The following is a 20,058-nucleotide window of genomic DNA, read 5'->3' as shown; positions in this document are numbered from 1 at the left end:
TTTCCTGTAACACCATTGGCTCTTAACTTGTTAAGCAGCCTCATATGTGGCACCTTGTCAAGGCCATCTGATAATCCAAGTTCACAACATCCACTGATTCTTCTTTCTCTATCCTGCTTGTTATTTCTTCAAAGAATTCCAACAGTTTTGTCAGGCAATATTTTCCCTTAAGGAAACAATGCTGACAAAATGTCTATTTTGTCCTGTGCCTCCAAGTACCCCAAAAGCACATCCTTAACAATCCAACATCTTCCCAACCACTGAGGTCAGACTAACTGGCCTATAATTTCAGTTTTTCTGCCCCTCTACCCTCTTGAAGAGTGGAGTGGCATTTGCAATATTCCAGTCCGCCAGACCCATTCCAGAATCTAATGATTCTCGAAAGATCATTACTAATGCTTCCATAATCTCCTCAACTTCTTCTTTTAGAATCCTGGCATGCAGTTCATCTGGTCCAGGTGACTTATCTACCTTCAGACTTTTAAGGTTTTAAGCTTCCCAAGCATATTCTCTTTAATAGTAGCAATGACATTCATTACTGCCCCCTGACACTTTCTTATTTCTGGCATTCTGCTGGTGTCTTCCACAGTTTATCTGCCATTTCATTGTCTCCTATTTCTACCTCTCCACGTTAATTTCTAGTGGTTGCTATCCACTCTCTTTTCTCTTTTACTCTTCACGTATTTGGAAACAAAAATTTTATCTTCCTTTATATTTTATATTATTGGTGAGCTTACCCTCATATTTCAGCTTTTCTCTTTTTATGGTTTTTTAGTTGTTTTCTGTTGGTTTTTAAAAGCTTCCCAATCCTCTTCCTTCCCGTTAATTTTTGCTACAGTTTTTGCCATCATCCTCCCTTCACAATACTTCTTCCACTTCGTGATGTATCTTTCCTGCATCTTCTGAATTGCTCCCAGAAACTCCAACAATTGCTGTTTTGTCATCAACCTTGCTAGTGTCCATTTCAAATCAACTTTGACCAGCTCTTCTCTCATGCCTCTGTAATTCCCTTTATTCTACTGTAATACTAATGCATCCAATTTTGGCTTCTCAAACTGCAGGGAGAATTCTAATCAAATCTGGGTCATGACATAATACCCAGTCCAGAATTGTCATTCCCCTAGTGGGCTCAACCACAAGCTGCTCTGAAAAAAAACATTGCATAGGCATTCTACAAGTTACTTCTCTTGGGATCTAGCTCCAACCTGATTTTTCCAATCTATCTGCATATTGAAAACCTCCATGACTATGACAACATTGCGCTTTTTAGACACTTTTTCTATCTCCCTTTGTAATTCGTAGCCCACATCCTGGCTGCTGTTTGGATGCCTGTACATAACTTTCATCAGGGTCATTTACCCTACCAGTTTCTTAGCTCTTCCCACAAGGATTCTACATCTTCTGATCTTATGTCACCTCTTTGTAAGGACTTTATTTCGCTTTTTACCAACAGAGTCACTGCACCCCTTGCACCCACCTGCCAGTCCTTTCAAAACAATGTATATCCTTTGATGTTAAGCTTCCAACTATGATCTTTCAGGCTTGACTCAGCGATGCCCATGTCATACCTGGCAATTTGGATCCGGACTACAAGATTATCTACCTTATTCTGTATACTGTGTGCATTTAACTATAATACTTTCAGTCCTGTGTTCATCTCTCTTTTCAGTTTTGACTCCTTAATACACTTTAACTTAGCCCATTGACTGCAATTTTGGCCTATCATCTTCCTCACAGTAAATAGTAAAAAAAAGTCGTGTATTAACTCTTGGATACAGAAGCAACATATTTGATCATTTATCAGCATAAAATTCCAGACACAGAGACGAAAAACTTTCCATATGGTCAAATAGCTACAGGTTCAGGTCACTTATTATGTTTAATAAATGAGCTAGCGTGTCATCATTGCAACTACAGCAATCCAGCCGAGAGCAAACTTCAATAAATTAGATGAACAATTATCTGCACCTTGACCTTTTAGCTGTGGTCATGTAATGGAAATGCATTTTGCATATTTTTGCTATACTGTGATTGAGTTCAGTTTGTAAATTTGATAAACTTGCAAGGAGGATTCATTTCATTCATTCCCCAAGAAAACACAGTGTCCTAACTTCTCCAGATTGTGATCTCAGCTGTGTCAAGCCAAATTTTCATAACAAATTACAATTATTTTTCAGAATGCTGTCCCATTGCATTTCCCGGCATGACACTTCTTGTGTCTTAGTAAAAGATTTTTGTGAGGATATTTCGTTGAAGGGAGGTAAACTGAACCAATCATGGTGGAGCAGACTAAAAGTTACACATTTACTATTCCTATTCAATTAGTTGAGCTTTCTAATGCCGCTGTCTCTACCATATAAAAACACAGGCATCAGCAGCATTGACCAAAGTTAAATACACATGTATTACTATTTAGTAGATTTAGCACCTAAAATAAGGAATGAAAAATCTCATTCTGCCAAAAAAAATTCTAGGACCTTCTAGTATTTTAGTTATTAATCAGCTTTTCTTAGACATCTGTGATGGCTCTAGAGCTGTTCTTCTGAGCATTAATAAGCATATAAGCAAAATATATATGAGAATGACTTCACATGCAATCACTGGAAATAACTTAGCAAAAAAGCTTCTAGTTTTCTATCCCGAAGAGTGTACCTTACCCTTATTCCAGGAGCTCCTCCTTCTCCTTGGTTTCCAGGGTCACCAGATGGACCAGAGTCCCCCTTAAACAGAAATGTTAAGCTTTATTCAATCAAAACAAAAAGTATTCCTAATTGTTACAAAATCTGTCTGCTCCCATCAGTGTTACATATCTAATCATTGTTCTTTCTTGATCAATATTCAAAGTCTCACACAATCATTTTGTGTTCTGATGACTTTCGCAACATTTAAACTCTTAAGGTTGCTTTATCTAGGAATGAAAGAGATGCTGCAGATGTTGGAAATTCAGAGCAACACACGAAATGCTAGAGGAACTCAGCAGATCAGGAAGCATCTATGGAGGGAAATAAACAGTCAATTTTGGGCCGAGACCCTTGATCAGGACTGTAAAGGGAGGGAGTAGAAGCCAGAATGAGAAGGGGGGGGGTGGGAGGAAGCGGAGTGTAAGCTGGCAAGTTGAAAGGTAAAACCAGGTGAAGGGTAGGGGGTGGGAGGGATGAAGTGAGAAGCTGGGACGTGATGGGTGGAGAAGGTACATGTTTGAAGAGGAAGGAATCTAATAGGAGAGGAGAGTGGACCAAGGTGAAAGGGGAAGGAGGAGGGGCACCAGAGGGAGGTACCCTTAACCAGGAAATAGTTTTGGCAGTGGCTAACATCAGTCAGAACATATTGCAATATATACATATTTAAGGATATATTTCTATATAAACTTTGTTATTTTTCTCTAACAAGGCACAACACTTTATTGATAAACAGCAACTGGAAGTGTAAATGTCAGAAATTTTACCTCAAGCATGATGTTTCACAAAACGTTTCAACAACTCAGCTCCTTTAAAGAAGCATAGCTTGTTGCATTTGGAAGGTGTGGAAGACATTTATATATTTTACCTGTCAAGCTGTAAATTGGGTGGACAGCAATTTAGAGGGAATAGAGGGAGCAGATGGTAGGATAGTAGGCATTGGTAAATTCATACACCAACTAACATTTCAGAGGGATTTCTAAAAACATTTATGTTGTTAGATTTGCCAGCTCCCTTATATAAGTCAATTTGGGACTGAACCTAAAAAGTTCAATGCATGAAGCAAACAAATTGACATACCCTGCGTCCTCTTGATCCTTTAGGGCCCTTTCCACCAGAAGTTCCATGGTTGCCATCTGGTCCCTGAAAATTCAGAACATAATTTACACAGCTAACTTTCTCATGCCCTTTATAAATTTAAAAAAATACTGTACATCATTTTACAAACATAAATGTTTTCAACAAGTACCTGTGGACCAGGATATCCAGGGAACCCGCGTTCTCCCTTAAACAATAAGAAAGGGGAAGAAATTAGACTGTATTGTTCAACTAGTTATACTCTTATCAATGTGATGCTGTTAGAACAGCAGCATATTGTACAGAAGGAATGAAATTCATGCAGCAATGTATCACTAGACTTTCATACATATTTAAATATGTTGTAATGGAATAGGATAGGATAGATGTTGACTTGATGGACAAACTTGTCAGTCATTGCAGTGAATGAAAACAGAAATCAAGAGAGATGTCCACCACATGTGGTTGGTTACCCAAAAGACTACTTATGCAATAACAGCCATTTTACACAAGGTGAGATTCGCAGATGCAATTTGCCAACTTTTGCAGAGCTTGCCCATATTTGGAAAACTTAACCCAGTGATGTATATAATCTGTGTGTATAATTACTTTTGATACGTGGCAATGCATTATTTTGTTCAGATGTTCTTTATAAATAATGGTCCAGATTGAAAGGGGGAAATTGCTGTCCTTGTGTAATTAACTCTGGGATATCTACACACAAAAAAAGCCTGAAACATCAGTTGAAGAAGGGTTTAAGATTCCCTCCTTGTTTTTTGTGGAATGGTTCCTTTCTCCAATCATGTTTATGCATTAGTTAATATTACAGAAGTATTACTGACAATAAGTACACTCACTAGAGCATATTACAAATATGTATGTTGAGGACCAGATTGAACCAAATTACTTCTAACACATTGCAGATTAATGGATTATTAGGATTAATATCTGCAGTGTACTTGTACATATTCAAAGAAGTATTATGCCAGATGACAGAGTTCTAAATGTGTATGATTATCAACGTGATCTGCCACTCACTAAAATTAATTTGATAGAGTACAAGCAACAACTTTCATTTATACAACTCCACTAGTGTACTTAAATTTCCCAATGTGCTATTACAGGAGTGGGATTTTGACAGACACTAAGGGTGATGACTGAAAGACTGATGCAAAATTAATGGTTTAGGAAGGTGATAGGTATGTGTGCGTATACCATGGAATTTTGTACTGAAGGCAGAGAAAAAAACATTTGCTTGGTTTCTGGCATTATGTTTCCTCACCTTTCGTCCTTTTGGTCCAGGATTTCCAATCATATCAATCCCATCCGTGCCCTGTGTAATATGAAATGGAGTGCATGTGAGTCATCTCTAAACCCCTAATTGTACCACATTTGCATGAACTGAACCAAAATAAACATACGTTTTGTCATTACAGGAAAAAAATTAATACAAAAAGCAACAGTATGTCTCATTTCTCGGCTGCTGGATGGAAAATCATAACAAGGTTCATCTTTATGATAGATTTTCTTTTCAGTTAAGCTGAAGTTACACACTACATACAATCAGACACAGTCTCCACAGCTTTTCTTAAGTTCTTCAGTCTCCTCCTTCTTAAGCAGTCTTTCAGTATCGAGGATGATTTGCATCCACTCTTGTTTTGTGGGTTTGAGGAGAGACATGAGTCAACATGGGAACCACAAACTCATCCACAAATAGGACAGATGATGCTTGACTGGGCACTTGAGAGTGCAATTTCTGAAAAACTATGTTCCTTTCATGCCGTACTCTGGGTTACAGTGTGCTTCCAATACAAAGTCAAAAGATTCTCAATGCAAACACAAATGCTCCTTATCCTCTTGAAGCGATTATGTGCCAGAGATCTCCCAAGAGTAAGTGTAAGTGGGTATTTGTATTTCTTCAAGGAGGTTTAACTGCAGCCTTTACTACATTTGGAATGTTACATTCCAGGAGTCTAGTGTTGAGCCTGTGAATAATATGACTTGTCCAATGTAGCTGATAGAACATAACTTGGACCTCACTGTTGGTCTGGGAGTGGATATCAATGTTGGTTCACTTATCCTTCCAATGAATTTGGAGGACTTTGCAGAGACAACATTGTTGGTATTTTTTCCAGTGCTTCAAGGTGCCTGCTGAAGGGATTCTAGATCTCAGAATTGTGCAGTAGGGCAAGGAACATAGAGAATGATTTCTGTGCAAGGCCTGAGATCTCCAAATATCCTGTTCCTTAACTGATCAAAGGTTGTATTGATGGACCAAAGGTGAAGGTTATGGTTAGGGTTAGGTAAATTTCTTCTACAATTTACCTTTGCCCAGAATGTTCAACATTTTCTATGGTCTCACTGTGAACCCTTGATTTTGGAAGGGAAAGGTGGTGAACTAAGGGTAGGTTTGTAAAAGATTTTGGTCTTATGGATGTTGACCAAAATATCCATGATATACTTCATGTATACTTCAATGGTCATGTCAATAATACCTTGAAGACCAGCTACAGTATTGAGCCAACACAAGCATTGTGTGAGTACTGCTGTTTAGCTACCAAGGTTCAGGTGATCTTGGATTTGGAGTGTAGTTCTACATTTCAAACTGTTTTAAAAGTAGCTTGACACAATCCAGTTTACAGCAGCCAGCTTGTTTAGGGTATCTCTCCCAAAACCCCAACACTTAACTATTCTTAACATACAAACATAGAAAACCTACAGTACAATACAGGCCCTTCAGCCCACAGAGTTATGCCGAACATGTCCCTGCCTTAGACATTACTAGGCTTACCTGTAGCCCTCTATTTTACTAAGCACCATGTACCTATCTAAAAGTCTCTCAAAATACCCTATCGTATCCGTCTCCACCACCGTTGCCAGCAGCCCATTCCATGCACTCACCACTCTTTGAGTAAAAAAAAAACTTACCCCTGACATCTCCTCTGTACCTACTCCCCAGCACCTTATAGCTGTGTCCTCTTGTGGCAACCAGTTCAGCCTTGGGAAAAAGCCTCTGACTATCCACACGATCAATGCCTCTCATCATCTTATACACCTCTATCAGGTCATCTCTCATCCTCTGTCGCTCCAAGGAGAAAAGGCCGAGTTCACTCAACCTATTCTCATAAGGTATGTCCCTAATCCAGGCAACATCCTTGTAAATCTCCTCTGCACCCTTTCTATGGCTTCCACATCCTTGCTGTAGTAAGACAACCAGAACTGAGCACAGTACTCCAAGTGTGGTCTGACCAGGGTCCTATATAGCTGCAACATTACCTCTCGGCTCCTAAGTTCAATTCCACGATTGATGAAGGCCAATACATCATATGCCTTCTTAACCACAGAGTCAACCTGCGCAGCTGCTTTGAGTGTCCTATGGACTTGAACCCCAAGATCCCTTTGATCCTCCACACTACCTAGAGTCTTACCATTAATACTATATTCTGCCATTATACTTGACCTACCAAAATTAACCACTTCACACTTATCTGGGTTGAACTCCAACTGCCACTTCTCAGCCCAGTTTTGCATCCTATCAATGTCCCACTGTAACCTCTGACAGCCCTTCACACTATCCACAACACCTCCAACCTTAGTGTCATCAGCCAACTTACTAAGTCATCCCTCCACTTCCTCATCCAGGTCATTTATAAAAATCATGAAGAGTAATGGTCCCAGAACAGATCCCTGAGGCACTCCACCGGTCACTGACCTCCATGCAGAATATGACCCATCTATAACCACTCTTTACCTTCTGTGGGCAAGCCAGTTCTGGGTCCACAAAGCAATGTCCCCTTGGATCCCATGCCTCCTTACTTTCTCAATAAGCCTTGCATGGGCTATCTTATCAAATGCCTTGCTGAAATCCATATACACTACATCTACTGCTCTTCCTTCATCAATGAGTTTAGTTACATCCTCAAAAACGTCAACCAGTCTCATAAGGCAAGACCTGCCCTTGACAAAGCCATGCTGTTTACTCCTAATCATATTATACCTTTCCAAATATTCATAAATCCTGCCTCTCGGGATCTTCTCCATCAACTTACCAACCACTGAGGTAAGGCTCACAGGTCTATAATTTCCTGGGCTATCACTACTCCCTTGCTTGAATAAAGGAAAAACATCCGCAACCCTCCTGTCCTCCAGAACCTCTACCGCCCACATTGATAATGCAAATATCATTGCCAGAGGCTCAACAATCTCCTCCCCTGCGTCCCACAGTAGCCTGGGGTACATCTCATCCAGTCCCGGAGACTTATCCAACTTGATGCTTTCCAAAAGCTCCAGCACATCCTCTTTCTTAATATCTACATGCTCAAGCTTTTCAGTCTGCTGCAAGTCATCACTATAATCACCGAGATCTTTTCCATAGTGAATACTGAAGCAAAGTATTCATTAAGTACCTCTGCTATTTCCTCTGGTTCCATACACACTTTTCCACTGTCACACTTGATAGGTCCTATTCTTTCACATCTTATCCTCTTGCTCTTCACATACTTGTAGAATGCCCCAGGGTTTTCCTTAATCCTGCCCACCAAGGCCTTTTCATGGCCCCTTCTGGCTCTCCTAATTTCATTCTTAAAATCCTTCCTGTTAGCCTTATAATCTTCTAGATCTCTAACATTACCTAGCTCTCTGAACCTTTTGTAAGCTTTTCTTTTATTCTTGACTAGATTTATTACAGCCTTTGTACACCACGGTTCCTGTACCCTACCATAATCTCCCTGTCTCATTGGAACATACCTATGCAGAAATCCACACAAATATCTCCTGAATATTTGCCACATTCATCCGTACTTTTCCCTGGGAACAATTGTTTCCAATTTAAGCCTCTAGTTTCCTGCCTGATACCCTCATGTTTCCCCTTTCTCCAATTAAACACTTTTCTAACCTGCCTGTTCCTATTTCTCTCCAATGCTATTGTAAAGGAGATAGAATTATGATCACTATCTCAAGAATGCTCCCCCACTGAGAGATCTGACACCTGACCAGGTTCATTTCCAATACCAAATCAAGTACAGCCTCTCCTCTTGTAGGCTTGTCTACATATTGTGTCAAGAAACCTTCCTGAACACACCTAACGAACTCTACCCTATCTAAACCCCTTGCTCTAGGGAGATGCCAGTCGATATTTGGGAAATTAAAATCTCCCATCACGACAACTCTGTTATTATTACACCTTTCCAGGATCTGTTTCCCTATCTGTTCCTCGATACCCCTGTTACTATTGGGCGGCCAATAAAAAACACCCAGTAAAGTTACTGACCCCTTTCTGTTCCTAACCTCCACCCACAGAGACTCCATAGACAATCCCTCCATGGCGTCCATCTTTTCTGCAGCCATGACACTATCTCTGATCAACAGTGCCACACCCCCACCTCTTTTGCCTCCCTCCCTGTCCTTTCTGAAACATCTAAAACCCAGCACTTGAAGTAACCATTCCTGTCCCTGAGCCATCCAAGTGTCTGTAATGGCCACCACGTCATATCTCCAAGTACTGATCCACGCTCTAAGGTCATCCACTTTGCTCAAAACACTCCTTGCGTTAAAATAGATGCATCTCAAACCTTCGGTCTGAGTGTGTCCCTTCCCTATCACCTGCCTATCCTCCCTCTTGCACTGTCTACAAGCTTTCTCTATTTGTGAGCAAACCTCCTCTTCCCCAGTGTCTTCAGTTCAGTTCCCACCCCCCAACAATTCTAGTTTAAACTCTCCTCAGTAGCGTTAGCAAACCTCCCCACCAGGATATTGGTCCCCCTGGGATTCAAGTGCAACCTGTCCTTTTTGTACAGGTCACACCTGCCCCAAAAGAGGATGGAGCAAGAAGGCTGCAAGTGCACGGCTGATTTTTCGGAGCGAAGGGAGTTTTTTACTACTCGGGGTAAAAGAGAGGCAAGACTGCGCAGGTGCATAACATCAGCCAGTAGAGCGCTAAAGGTTTAAAAAGAAGACTGCCATATCCAGCAGGCAGCAGAGTGAGAGGTAGCAGAGTGACAGGGCTTTGTCTCAACGGGCTTAAGCAGTAAGGAGACAAGGCGGGGTAGGTTTACCTGTGTTATTTGCAGAAGGGAGGAAGTATGTGTGTGAGGCCAGTTTTCTGTGCTCGGTGTCAGATGTGAGAAGTCCTAGAGTCTCCCAGCTTCCCAGACAGCCATATCTGCACCAGGTGTGTCAGGCTGCAGCTCCTGAGAAACCGAGTTAGGGAACTGGAGATGCAGCTTGATGACCTTCGCCTGGTCAGTGAGAGCGGGGAGGTGATAGAAAGGAGTTATTGGCAGGTGGTCACACCAGGGCCATGGGAGACAGACAAGTGGGTCACGGTCAGGAGGGGGAAGGAGAAGAGTCAGGTACTAGAAAGTACCCCTGTGGCTGTACCCCTTGTCCTGTTTAAGTACTGTTGTGGGGGAGGACAACCTTCCTGGGGGAAGCAACAGTGGCCATGCCTCTGGCATAGAGTCTGGCCCTGTGGCTGAGAAGGGTAGGGAAAGGAAGAGGATGGCAGCAGTGATAGGGAACTCGATAGTTAGGGGGTCAGACAAGCGATTCTGTGGACGCAGGGAGTTAGGAAGGAAGTTGAGAAGCAGGACCGCAAAGGTAGTAATCTTGGGATTACTGCCTGTGCGACACAACAGTGAGAATAGGAATAGAATGAGGTGGAGGATAAATGCGTGGCTGAGGGATTGGAGCAGGGGGCAGGGATTCAGATTTCTGGATCATTGGAATCTCTTTTAACTATTCTTCTCCTCTCTTAGAAGCACACAGTACTAACCATATTAAAGAAGAAATTATTTTCTGTCAGCAAAATTCTGCAACATCCAGTAAATAAACATTCTGGAAATATCTTTTCTTTGCAGAAACAATCAAACTATTCACAATCCCCAAATGAGACCCACTAAGTACTTCACATGAACTGTGTCCTTGGCTGATGGAAAACACTTCCCTAATTCTGTATTTCCAAGAGACCAGAGAACTTCTTTGGTATTTTCCTGATACTGACGACGTGCCAAACATCTTATTGACTCTGGCTGTCAGTTTAACAAAACAAAATCTCAGTAATTCTCGAAAATTTAACAGTGGCAAGGTAAAATCAGATTAACCTGTAGTCCACGAACTCCAGTTCTTCCAAACTCTCCTTTCTGACCTTCTGGTCCATCTTCACCCTGAACACAATTTCCATGTGAGTTATAATATCATATTTAACACAACTTAATTCTACATACTGTTACCACCTTCTGTAGTGTGTCTCCGAATGATAAAAATCACTATTACTTAATCAAGTAAAGTCTTTTTACAGTTTGAAGCTGAGAACTAGCTATAGTTAATGATTACCCAAAATACTCTGAAGTCCATTTTCAATCTAGTTGTTGGAAATGACAAACAAAACTCATCTTGAATAGGATTGTCTTTGATGTGTTTCATAGCTTAGCCTTATTTATTCCGTGGAGTTCCATTTCCTAATCCATGAACTTTAACTGTATTGGTACATCTTGGACTAAAGGGCTATAAGTGGTAAATAAAAAAACAAAGCTTGATGGTAGGAATTCAGGAAATATGAAACTATGAAATTATCCGGCATTAATCTGAATGAGAACCAGTCTTCAATATTTAATGTAATTTGCAAGCAGTAATCAGTTTGAATTAAAAGGACAACTTTCTAAACTAACAGTTCTGTCTAAAGGACAAAGGCTACTAGGACACAGCAAGGGGCTGGCCTCTGAAATGATATGGTTTGCAAACTGATGTGACCATAAGATGTTCTTGTATGCATCATCTAAATGTAAGACATTGGAGAAATGTTAGCTGGCCTACATCAAATGAAGCAACATTGGCCAAGTTATTTAGCACCTTTGTGACTAATTTCAAGGAAGCCTGCAGATCAAACTAATTTTGTCCCTTAGCACAGCGGACATATTTGCTTTATCTACAGTTGGGATATTTGTGTATTGAGAGAGTTAACCCTCATAGCATTATTTTTGGGTGTCTGGATTACCTATTCTCAGAAACTTTAGATCATCCTTGTGAATTATTTTGTTTGAGCAAAGGCTGAACTTTCCATGATGCCTCCCATTGTAGAAATGTAATTCAATGGAAGCATTATCAGACTTAAATACTGAAGTAGATGGTCGGTGGGACTAGGTGAGAGTAAGAGTTCGGCACGGACTAGAAGGGCCGAGATGGCCTGTTTCCGTGCTGTAATTGTTATATGGTTATATGGTTTTATAGATGATGTCATTGTAACTATTGAAATTGTATTGAATTACCAGCTCATAGCTTTGGAATATTCATAACTGCTTCACAGCCATTGAAAAATGTGTAACGTAAATTGTGAAATGATCCAAATTTGGTACCTTCAATTTTTTTTCAGCAGGACACTAATGTTTCAGCCTGGATTATGAGTTCAAATATTCAAAGAAATGTGAATAATATTAGCTGAAAGGTATTCTATAAACAAGGTATTTTCATATTACAAGAAACATGATTGTAAGGAAATTAGGGAAGCAACTACGTTCAGGAAGGAGATCATTCCATTAGCATGAGCTGAGAATTGGAATGAATCATTTCATGGCACATGCTTGTAATGCATGTGTACAATACGTGTCTCCTGACAGGTACTACTGCTGAGTTCTGCTTTGCACATGCAAAACATTGTTCCACTGAGATTTATATGTAACATTCGCTTCTCTGTATGGCGAGGTGAACTGTTTGAGACTTTACACATGCTTACCAATTAAAATCTAGAATCCATGATTTTTTTTAAACTACCAATATTGAAAATCTAAAACGAAAGCTCCTTAGAGACCATGTCAGGGAACTGGAGATGCAGCTCGATGACTATCGTCTGGTCAGGGAGAGTGAGGAGGTGATAGAGAGGACTATAGGCAGGTCATCACCCCGAGACCACAGGAGACAGAGAAGTGGGTAACCGTTAGGATAGGGAAGGGGAAGAAGCAGGTACTAGAGAGTACCCCAGTGGCTGTTCCCCTTAACAATAAGTACTCCTGCTTGGGTACGGTTGGGGGGATGACCTACCTGGGGGAAGCAACACTGGTCACGATTCTGGCACAGAGTTTGGCCCTGTGGCTCAGAAGGGTAGGGAAAGGAAGAGGATGGCAGCAGTGATAGGGGACTCTATAGTTGGGGGGTCAGACAGGCGATTCTGTGAAAGCAGGAAAGAAATGCAGATGGTAGTTTGCCTCCCAGGTGCCAGGGTCTGAGATGTTTCTGATCGTGTCCACGATATCTTGAAGTGAGAAGGAAAACAGCCAGAGGTCATGGTACATATTGGAACCAACGACATAGGTAGGAAATGGGGGGAGGTCCTGAAAAAAGACTACAGGGAGTTGGGAAAGAAGTTGAGAAGCAGGAGCTCAAAGGTAGTAATCTCGGGATTACTGCCTGTGCCACGTGACAGTGAATATAGGAATAGAATGAGGTGGAGGATAAATGCATGGCTGAGGGATTGGAGCAGGGAGCAGGGATTCAGATTTCTGGATCATTGGGACCTCTTCTGGGGCAGGTGTGACCTATACAAAAAGGACGGGTTGTACTTAAATCTGAGGGGGACCAATATCCTGGCGGGAAGGTTTGCTAAGGCTATTGGGGAGAGATTAAAGTAGAATTGCTGGGGGTTGGGAAATGAACTGAAGTAACGGAGGAAAGAGAGGTTGGCTCACAAATAGAGCAAGTTTGGAGACAGTGCGAAAGGGAGGATAGGCAGGTGACAAAGAAGGGATGCACTCAGTGCGATGGTTTGAGATGTGTCTATTTTAATGCGAGGAGTATCATGAGTAAAGCAGATGAGCTTAGAGCGTGGATCAGCACTTGAAGCAATGATGTTGTGGCCATTACAGAGACTTGGATTGTGCAGGGGCAGGAATGGCTATTTCAAGTGCCAGGCTTTAGATGTTTCAGAAAGGATAGGGAAGGAGGCAAAAGAGGTGGGGGCATGGCACTGTTGATCAGAGATAGTGTCACGGCTGCAGAAAAGGAGGAAGTCATGGAGGTGTTGTCTACGGAGTCTCTGTGGGTGGAAGGTAGGAAAAGGATGGGGTCAATAACTCTACTAGTGTTTTTTATAGACCACCCAATATAACAGGGATATCGAGGAGCAGATAGGGAGACAGATTCTGGAAAGGAGTAACAATAACAGAATTGTTGTGGTGGGAGATTTTAATTTCCCAAATATTGACTGGCATCTCCCTAGAGTGAGGGGTTTAGATGGGTTGGAGTTTGTTAGGTGTGTTCAGGAAGGTTTCTTGACACAATATGTAGATAAGCCTACAAGAGGAGAGGCTGTATTTGATCTGGTTTGGGAAATGAACCTGGTCAGGTGTCAGGTTTCTCAATGGGAGAGCATTTTGGAAATAGTGATCACAATTCTATCTCCTTTACCATAGCATTGGAGAGGGATAGGAACAGGCAAGTAGGGAAATGCTTAATTTGGAGTAAGGGGAACTATGAGGCTACCAGGCAGGAACCTGGAAGCATAAATTGGAAACAGATGTTCTCAGGGAAGCGTACCGAAGAAATGTGGCAAATGTTCAGGGAATATTTGTGTGGGGTTGGATAAGTCACCGGGACTGGACAGGATGTACCCCAGGCTACTGTGGGAGGCGAGGGAGGAGATTGCTGAGCCTCTGGCAATGACCTTTGCATCATCAATGAGAATGGGAGAGGTTTGCGGATCTTGTTCTCTTATTCAAGAAAGAGAGTAGGGATAGCCCAGGATATTATAGGCCAGTGAGTCTTCCTTCAGTGGTTGGTAAGTTGATGGAGAATATCCTGAGAGGCAGGATTTATGAACATTTGGAGAGACATAATATGATTAGGAATATTCAGTATGGTTTTGCCAAAGGCAGGTCGTGCCTTACGAACCTGATTGAATTTTTTGAGGATGTGACTAAGCACATTTATGAAGGAAGAGCAGTAGATGTAGTGTATATGGATTTTAGCAAAGCATTTGTTAAGGTACCCCATGCAAGGCTTATTGAGAAAGAAAGGAGGCATGGGATCGAAGGGAATATTGCTTTATGGATCCAGAACTGGCTTGCCCACAGAAGGCAAAGAGTGGTTATAGACGGGTTATATTCTGCATGGAGGTCAGTGACTGGTGGTGTGCCTTAGGGATCTGTTCTGGGACCCCTTCTCTTTGTGATTTTTATAAATGACCTGGATGAGGAAGTGGAGGGATGGGTTAGTAAATTTACTGGTGACACAAAGGTTGGGGGTGTTGTGGATAGTGTGAAGGGCTGTCAGAGGTTACAGTGGGACATTGATAGGATGCAAAACTTGGCTGAGAAGTGGCAGATGGAGTTCAACCCAGATAAGTGTGAGGTGGTTCATTTTGTTAGGTCAAATATGATGGCAGAATATAGTATTAATGGTAAGACTCTTGGCAGTGTGGAGGATCAGAGGGATCTTGGGGTCCCAGTCCATAGGACGCTCAAATTAGCTGCGCAAGTTGACTCTGTGGTTAAGAAGGCATATAGTGCATTGGCCTTCATCAATCGTGGGATTGAGTTTAAGAGCCGAGAGGTGATGTTGCAGCTACATAGGACCCTGATCAGACCCCACTTGGAGTACTGTGCTCAATTCTGGTCGCCTCGTTATAGGAAGGACGTGGAAACCATAGAAAGGGTGCAGAGGAGATTTACAAGGATGTTCCCTGGACTGGGGAGCATGACTTATGAGAATAGGTTGAGTGAACTTGGCCTTTTCTCCTTGAAGCGATGGAGAATGAGAGGTGACCAGATAGAGGTGTACAAGATGATGAGAGGCATTGATTGTGTGGATAGTCAGAGGCTTTTCCCCAGGGCTGAAATGGCTAGCATGAGAGGGCATAGTTTTAAGGTGTTTGGAAGTAGGTGCAGAGGAGATGTCAGAGGTAAATTTTTTTTTATGCAGAGAGTAGTGAGTGCGTGGAGTGGGCTGCCAGCATCCGTAGTGGAGGTGAAAACAATAGGGTCTTTTAAGAGACTCCTGGATGGCTACATGGAGCTTAGAAAAATAGAGGGCTACTGGTAAAGCCTAGGTAGTTCTAAGGTAGGGACATGTTCAGCACAGCTTTGTAGGCCGAAGGGCCTGTATTGTGCTGTATGTTTTCTATGTTTCTAAAAATAGCTAATTCTGGAAATACTTAGCAGGTTAGTCTGCATACGAGCAAACTGAAGCAGGGTTAATATTTCGAACTGAAGACTCTTCATCAGAACTGGGAAGACAAAGGGCGACTGTTAAGCTTCAGGGAGGATGGAGAAGGGAGAATGTCATTAAGTACATCCGGCATTTCCTGTTTTCATTGTTGAAGTCTCAAGTCTATTCAGATATCACTAAATTAACCTTTAGTGAGACACCTGTGACTGAACAAATTAAACATTATCTTACAGTTACAACTAGTATTTGTTCCATTTGAATGTCATTCCTGACAGTGGTGGTGGTTGTTCTGAAAAGTCAAAATTGTATGAGTGCGTTTGTGTGTGTGTGTACCTGAAACTGGAATGGTAAAAAGGTTAAGGGGGCTGCCTGATCTTAGCTATAATGCACTTTGGAGAAAGTACGATTTTTTAAATGCATGCAGAGGACAATGGGTAACAACTACATACACCTCTTGCCCTCAACAGACAGCAACTGCCTGTACTCAGATTTTCATTTGTCATTGCAACAAGTTCCATTTTATTATGCACTGAAAGATGAAACACAGAATAAGAGATTCTTCACAAACCATTTTCCCTTTGAATCCATCACTTCCTTTGAGACCTGTGAAGCCTTTATCTCCAATTGAGCCCTGAAACACAAATCAAAGTAATGTTAAAAATAAAGCATGTATGGGCATGTTTGAGTGGGAAAGCAAATTGTGCAGAAGATACGAAGAGTCTGCAGAGATATAGATAGGTTAAGTGAGTGGGCAAGGGTCTGGCAGGTGGCGTACAATGTTGGTAAATGCAAGGTCATCCACTTTGGAGAGAAAAATGGAAGAGTAGATTATTATTTAAATGGTAAAAAATTGCCGCATGATGCTGTGCAGAGGGACTTGGGAGCGCTTGTGCATGAATCACAAAAGGTTGCTTTGCAGGTGCAGCAGGCTCTCAAGAAGGGAAATGGAATGATAGCCTTCATTGCCAGAGGGATTGAATTTAAGAGCAGGAAGGTTATGCTGCAACTATACAGGGTACTGGTGAGGCCACACCTGGAGTACTGTGAGCAGTTCTGGTCTCCTTACTTGAGGAAGGATATATTGGCTTTGGAGGCAGTGCAGAGGAGGTTCACCAGGTTGATTCCAGAGATAAGGGGGTTAGACTATGAGGAAAGGTTGAGTCGCCTGGGACTGTGCTTGTTCGAATTCAGAAGAATGAGAGGAGATTTTGTAGAAACATATAAAATTATGTAAGGGATAGATAAGATAGAGGCAGAAAAGTTGTTTCCAGTGGCAGGTGAGACTAGAACTAGGGGACATAGCCTCAAGCTTCAGGGGAATAGATTTAGAACAGAGATGAGGAGGAACTGCTTTTCCAAGAGAGTGGTGAATCTGTGGAATTCTCTGCCCAATGAAGCAGTAAGTATATTTAAGACAAGGTTAGATAGAATTTTGCATAGTAGGGGAACTAAGGGTTATGGGGAAGAGGCAGGTAGGTGGAGATCAGTTCATGTCCAGATCACCCATGATCTTATTGAATGGTGAAGCAGGTTCGAAGGGGCAGATGGCCTACTCCTGCTCCTATTTCTTTTGTTCTTATGAGTCAATAATACAAGAGCATCAAGTTAGAGGGTCATGCCCATCAGCTTCCTATAAAAGATGAGGCTATGGGGTAAAATCCAATGTGTATCGCTCTGAATAGCATGCTTCTCTTGACTATTCAATAATAGTGAGTAGGATTCAGTGTGAGATCGTAGGAAAAACAGATAAAGTTGAAACAATTGCATGAGCTGTGACTTTATATGGATTTGGAATGGAAGAATGCAGAAACCTATCATTTAATCTGAGACCAAAATGTCTTTGGAGACACTCAGTCCCACAGTATATTATAAAACTCATTATCTGCACTTAAAGCAAGCAACTCTGTTGCATTTAGCGCAGTTCACAACTTTGGAATATTTATGCAGTAACTACTTCACAGTCAGTGAAAAATGTCTAAGCTATAAAATGTAAAATGATTCCAATTTGGTGCCTTTGAAAGATTTCAGGAACTTTTAGATCAAATGGCCCAAAATACTCCAAAAGTTTTTTTTTTGTAGCGCTTCAGAGAACAAAAGAGAAAGAGATTGTGGGAAGTTTTAGGCAGGGAATTCCAATCTTTGTTTTAAGCTTAACAGCTGAAGGCATGATGGTCAATGGAAAAGCAATTAAATTTGACAAGGCCAGAATTGGAGGATTGGAGATATCTCAGGGGATTCCAGCATTTCACCAAGTTATAGGAATAAATAGGAGACAAGATTGTGACAGGAATTTACAAAAAGTGTACGAAATTAAAGCCAAGTCATTGTTTAACTGTGAACCAACCTAGTCAACAAAGATGGGGATAAAGGGTGAGTAGGACAATTCGAATCTAAATACAGGAAGAGGAATTTAGTATCAACTCAACTTTGCAAATAATGAATAGGGGTGCTCACTGGGAGTGTGCTAGAATTGTTAAGTATAGAAAAAGTTCATGAGACTTATAACAACAGATGAGCTGAAGCAGAGATTGAGCTTAGAGATTATGCTAGAAGTGGTCTACATGATGTTGTAGTCCAAAACTGAATCTAAAGCTACACTCTGATGAGAAATTGTTTGAATCTCTTTCAGGTGGTTATGGAGAGTGATGAAATTGAAGTTAGTGAAGATGATCCAAATACAATGAATTAGGTGGATGATATTTCTGAGCATCCATCGCTGTCGAGTATCTTCGCTACATCCACCAAGAGCCGAAGTTCCCTGTGGCCAACCATTTTATTTCCTATCTCCATTCCCATTCTGACATGTCTGTCCATGGCCTCCTCTTGTGCCACAATGAGGACCAACACCTCATATTCTGTCCAGGGAGCCTCCAGCCTGATGGAATGAACATTGATTTCTCTATCTGGTAATTTTTTTTCTCCTTTTATTTTTTCCCCTCCCCCTTCACCACAACTATTGTCCCCCTATTTTCTGCTCTCTCCCATGGTCTACACTCCTCTCCTATCAGATCCCTTTTCTCCAGCCCTTTAATTTCCCATCCACCTGGCTTCACCTATCATCTTTTAGCTTGTCCTCTTTCACCTCACTCACTTTTTTATTCTTTATTTACTTTATTCAGAGATACAGCATGGGACAGGTCCTTCCAGACCTTCAAAGTGTGTCACCCTGCAACCCCCAATTTAACCTTAGCCTGATCACAGGACAATTTACAATGACCAATTCACCTTCTAACTGGTACATCTTTGAACTGTGGTAGGAAACTCAGGCATCACAGGGAGAACATAAAATCTCCTTATAGGCAGCAGTGGGAATTGAACCCAGCTCACTGGTGCTGTAAAGTGTTGGGCTAGCCATTACACTATCATGGCCCACTCCTTCCTTTCCAGTCCTGATGAAGGGTCGCAGCCCAAAATATTGACTGTTTATTCATTTCCATAGATGCTACCTGACCGGCTGAGTTCCTCCAGTATTTTGTGTATGTTGCTTCATATGTCAGAAAAGCAGTCAGATAAATTACAGAGAGTACAGGGGTTAAGAAAGATGCAAATCTGCTTAGAACTATTTGTTAGATTTGGATTCTTGTTTCATGTTTCTGTGATCTAGCCAGGGAGGCAACATGTGGATAAAATTATGGAAGGGACTTCTATGGATCCTTGGTGAACATGAAACTTAACATTCACAAATGTGAAGAGTTGCATTTGGAGATATATCTCTGGTTACTGCTTTTATTTTGTTATTTATTCCTTTTTCAGTCCAACAGAAAAGCAAGCATTCATCTATCACTCATCCCTAAAGTACTAAGAGTCAAACACATTGGAGGGTCTCAAATTGGAGGAAAGTCAATTTGGGTATGATAGATTTCCCTCCGGAAACACATAAGTGAATATTTAGGGGGTTTCCATCAATCCAGTATTCTTTTGATTATCATTATTTATGACAGAATAGGTAAAGATGGAACAATGCATCTCATTGACTTTTGTTGAACCTTGCAGTACGCAGATTTAATGTTGTCTATGATTCATGAAGTTTATTGGGAACAAAGAGTGTTAGGATGTTCTGAGGTTGTGAAAGGACTGTTCCAGGTGCTATTCCCTGCCACCTTTACTATTTAGACAGTTAAGGACCATTTGGCCTGTCCATTCTACAGCA

The 20,058-nt window shown here is 41.4% G+C and overlaps 1 protein-coding gene across 1 annotated transcript in view; it reads right to left on the bottom strand.

Moving 5' to 3' along the window:
• Positions 1 to 20,058, bottom strand: part of LOC140212300 (collagen alpha-6(VI) chain-like) — a 122,090-nt gene that overhangs the window by 22,778 nt on the left and 79,254 nt on the right. Inside the window, exons 24-29 of the mRNA XM_072283004.1 lie at positions 16,477 to 16,539; positions 10,856 to 10,918; positions 5,038 to 5,088; positions 3,928 to 3,963; positions 3,759 to 3,821; positions 2,658 to 2,720 (exon numbers count right to left, since the gene is read on the bottom strand). Of these exons, the coding sequence (XP_072139105.1) occupies positions 2,658 to 2,720; positions 3,759 to 3,821; positions 3,928 to 3,963; positions 5,038 to 5,088; positions 10,856 to 10,918; positions 16,477 to 16,539 (339 nt within the window). The remainder of the gene's footprint in view (positions 1 to 2,657; positions 2,721 to 3,758; positions 3,822 to 3,927; positions 3,964 to 5,037; positions 5,089 to 10,855; positions 10,919 to 16,476; positions 16,540 to 20,058) is intronic.

This window comes from Mobula birostris, chromosome 19 (genome assembly GCF_030028105.1).
Source record: "Mobula birostris isolate sMobBir1 chromosome 19, sMobBir1.hap1, whole genome shotgun sequence".
Classification (NCBI taxonomy): Eukaryota; Metazoa; Chordata; class Chondrichthyes; order Myliobatiformes; family Myliobatidae; genus Mobula; species Mobula birostris.
Note: the sequence above shows the minus strand (reverse complement) of the source record. Positions and strands in the feature narration are given on the sequence as shown.